This window comes from Prunus dulcis, chromosome 2 (genome assembly GCF_902201215.1).
Source record: "Prunus dulcis chromosome 2, ALMONDv2, whole genome shotgun sequence".
NCBI lineage: Eukaryota > Viridiplantae > Streptophyta > Magnoliopsida > Rosales > Rosaceae > Prunus > Prunus dulcis.
In genome coordinates, this window is record NC_047651.1 from 11,473,959 (window position 1) to 11,478,165 (window position 4,207).

Below are 4,207 nucleotides of genomic sequence, written 5' to 3' on the forward strand. Positions count from 1 at the left end.
CCCCCAAAAAAAAAAAAATAATAAAAACAATCACTATTTGGTTCAAATCTTATCAACAACAAATGTTGGATAAAAAATATATTTAAAAAAATGGTGACATAATAGGATTTTACTTCTTAAAAATAAATGAGGTCTAAATTAAATTTGCAGATGTTCGCAAGGCCAGTTGGACATCACTATGAGCAAATGAAACATAATAAATAACGTGTGGTATTTATCGTAGCATGTGGTGTTTGATGAAAACTTACCTTAATGAGGTGTATACCTCCTTTGTGTCTATAACACTTATAATGTGCTATAAGTGTTTGATAAGTGTTATAGGCACTTGGAGGTATACACCTTGGCATATGTGGGTTTTACTCGTGGCGTTTTGGTCTCTCTAGCATTACTCTTTAAAATGTGCACCTATGTCATCAGCATATAAATTGTAATGTACGTAATGTGTTACTTTTTTATTTGTTAAGTAGCATGTGATGTTTTTCACATTTCTTCTTTGCTTACACAATAATTGAATGCAGAGTTTAAGCAGAAAATTGGTGCATATATTGTCTGGGCTGCTCTTCATGCTTTCCTGGCCAATTTTCAGGTAACCCTTTTGCTATTTTTGTTCAGAATTTCTACAACTTGTTCGTTGTTCATTCTTTTATATCCCCAGCGGGCAGTGCTAGAAGTTTCCTTGACTACTTGAGCTCATCTTTCATCCTAGAATAGCACCTCAACAGCGGCTCGCTACTTTGCCTCTGTGGTTCCCCTTGTCAATTGCTTGAGGCTTCTTCTTCATGGCCTCTCCATAGTCACCAATGAAGGACTAGTCAAATCTGTCACTCGAGAAGGAAACCCGAAGTAAGTTTTACCAATAATTAAACCTTATACTTGCAGCTAATTTTTCTAAAACCAGAGTGATTTAACTTCATTTTTTTAACATCTGCAGGGAGTTGCTTAGAGGTCCTTTGTATTATGTTCTGATTTTGATTTTATGTGCTCTTGCATTTTGGCGTGAGTCTCCAGTTGGAGTGGTCTCCTTGGCAATGATGTGTGGTGGGGATGGTAACTTCTCTAGTTTCTCCAACCAAATTCACATGTCCCTTACTCATTATTCCATAAAACCAGTTTTATACAACGACGTGTCTATCTCTCGAAAAGAACTTACCTGTAACATTCACTACCCCTCTCTCGCAATGCATCTCTCGTCACACATCATTTGAGAGAGGGCAGGGAACCCGCTGCAGTAAGTTTTAGTCCTATCTCTCTCATCATGGCATGTCATGTGATGAGAGAGAGAAGCACACGACACGATTGTATATAACTGGTTGTATGGAAGAAAATTTTCTCTTACTGCTTCCAATAGTGCAATGATAACCTTTTCAACTTCGCTGTTTATAGGTGTTGCTGATATCATGGGAAGAAAATTTGGGTCCATAAAGATCCCTTATAATCAAAAAAAGAGTTGGGCTGGTAGCATATCCATGTTTCTTTTTGGGTTCGTGATTTCCATTGGGATGCTCTACTATTACTCATTTCTGGGATATTTTCAATTGAATTGGGTCGAGACAGTTGAAAAGGTAGCATTGATTTCTCTGGTGGCAACAATAGTGGAGTCTCTTCCAATTACAGATGTACTAGATGACAATATATCTGTTCCATTGGTGAGCATGGCAGCAGCATACTTGAGTTTCTCTTTGTAATGAGTAGCTGTCGTTCGGCTTTGCAGTGATTAAGCGTTAAAAGCTCTGTTGTGAATGGGAATGTATGCAAAGTCGAACCGCATCCATTGAGCTCTGTGACACATTGACAAAAATAGAGCAAAATAAAAAAGCAAACCAATTTTAGAGCCAACAAGGTAATTGGTGTCTAGCTAATTTTCATGGCATCCTATGAAAAAGGGTCTTATTTTCTGAGTTGTTTTTGTATTCTTAGCGAGCAGTTACCCATGTATTCAAGATCAGAATTCGGACTACTCCCCCTTTTGATTTCCTTTTGTAACCGAAAAGTGAAAATGTTTGTGTGACTAGGGGCTAAATTTCAAATGCATCGTAGCTTCAACAGATGGGCTTCCGGATTATGAACTGCATATATGCATAACAATTGCCAATTCTGCAGTGTCCCTAGGTAATCCCTACCTTGGGTGGGTTTTGTATGCCAATTTGATCACCACAATGGGTAGCTCTTCACATCCAAGCTCGTAGTTAAAAAAAAAAAATTAAAAGCGGATTCTAAAGGTGTATCAAATCATTTGGTTTAACGACCTTTAGTCTCCACTTTTTAAAGGTAGTCTTGAGTTCAAATCTCACAAACTTTAGTCTCCACTTTTTAAAGGTAGTCTTGAGTTCAAATCTCACAAACGAGAGTTTGGTGTGGTGTTGAATAAATTAAAAACAAGCACAGGATTACATTATTTATTTGCTTGAGCATCGGGCATGTGTTTGATAAGACTCGGGATTACAATTTCTTTGCTCCCATGAACGCACGCCACAGGGATTGAGTAGGTTTAGGCCGAAAAGAAAAAACAAACCAACATGGATTCAAGTAGGCTGCATTTGACCCAAACGGATTGAAACTGCATTTGAGCCCAAATTTTTTTGTAGGTCTAATATCAAATGTAGAATACTCAGCTGGGCCAAAGTATGATGATAGGATTTTATCTGTAAAACGTTTTCCTACAAAAATGGTTTTAATAGAAATATTAATCATAAACAAAGAATATAATTGTTCCTAAGCATCCCAATTCTACCCGACTAGCTATTAGTTTAGTAGTATTTATGTTGGAATATATCCCGAGTTCGAATCTCCCTCCCTCGTTGATAAAAAAATTAATATAAAAAACAAAAATGTTATGTTGTGAGCTGAGAATAATAGGCTGTTAAAGCATATACTTAGTTGTTCACGTAAAATAATCAAAAGCTGTTTATAGGAAAGTTTCACAACCATTTGGTTTGCAGATAATATATATAATTATCATACTGCAGTTTATATGTTGAAGCTTGGCCAATAATGTTCTGGATGTGGGAACAAATAATCACCTTTACAAGATTCCACCTTTATAGAATTATTTTCACTAACATACCCTGAAGTTTTCGGTTTTTTTTTTTTTCACAAAACTTCTTGAGATTTCATAAATTACACAAACACCTCATGAGGTTTTAAATTATTTTCACAAAACCCATTTCTGTTGATTAAGATTGATGATTTTATATACAAAATTTCTCCACATGACAAATTTAGATTGCACATACATTTATAGAGGTTAATTTTTTTCATTTGGATAATTTTTTTTATAATGAAATCATCAATTTTTGGACAAACAATCAACGAAAAAGGGTTTTGTGAAAACAATTTAAAACATCAATGGGTGTTTGTGAAACACCGAAAACCTCAGAGGGTGTTAGTATAACTCTACCTTTATACCTTGTCAATTAAAGATAAGCATGAAGGATATTAAACATGTTTAAAGTCATTAGAAAAAGGGTTTTTCACAAAGAGGTCCATTCTAACATGACATTTTATAAATAAATTTAAAAATAAAATAAAATAAACCCTCAAAACCTAATTTGGAGAGAAAAACCATAAACTAGCCACTTGCATTTTCTAATTGGTTCTTTTTTCTTTTTTTTCTTTTTTTTTCTTTTTTTGTCAATCGATGGAATAAATTTATTAAAGCCGAATTGAAAAGTTTATATAAGCAGCAAGAGTGTCAAACAACCACTTAGGCCAAAGTTGATCCCAATAAAACTTCCCACCCTCACGAGATACATGCGCTAGTTAATGGTTCTTCTCTCCAAATAAACCTTATAAGGATTTTTCTATAAAATATCACGTTAAAATGGATCTATTTGTCAAAGGTTATTAAAAGAATACTTAGATTAATGAATGATGCCCTGGAATTTTGGTATTTCCTTTCGACATAAAAGGGAAAGCAACTTGAATTTTCTCATGGAATCTGAAGAAAAATTATATGGTGGAAGATGGAATATGCTGAAAAGGAGCCACATTTGTAGTTATGGCATGTTCAATTATTTATGGCTTCAAGTCAATGGGGCCTCTTCATTGGTTTTTGAGGTCATTATAGTTCTTGCTCTTTCTCATGAGTTGTATTCGTCCATGTAAAGAAAAGCGAAAGACCAAAATATAGATTAATAAATATAAATATAAATAAATGAAAAATCCAAGCCAATCAACTGCTATCTAACACAATGGGGTTGACCGTTGA

At 34.7% G+C, this 4,207-nt stretch overlaps 1 protein-coding gene across 1 annotated transcript in view; it reads left to right on the plus strand.

Moving 5' to 3' along the window:
- The window catches only part of LOC117619221 (probable phytol kinase 1, chloroplastic), a 2,816-nt gene extending 771 nt beyond the window's left edge, over positions 1 to 2,045 (plus strand). The window contains exons 2-5 of the mRNA XM_034349121.1: positions 519 to 586; positions 712 to 843; positions 932 to 1,047; positions 1,384 to 2,045. Coding sequence (XP_034205012.1) covers positions 519 to 586; positions 712 to 843; positions 932 to 1,047; positions 1,384 to 1,685 — 618 coding nt within the window. The 3' untranslated portion in view covers positions 1,686 to 2,045. The remainder of the gene's footprint in view (positions 1 to 518; positions 587 to 711; positions 844 to 931; positions 1,048 to 1,383) is intronic.
- Positions 2,046 to 4,207: the final 2,162 nt, after the last annotated feature.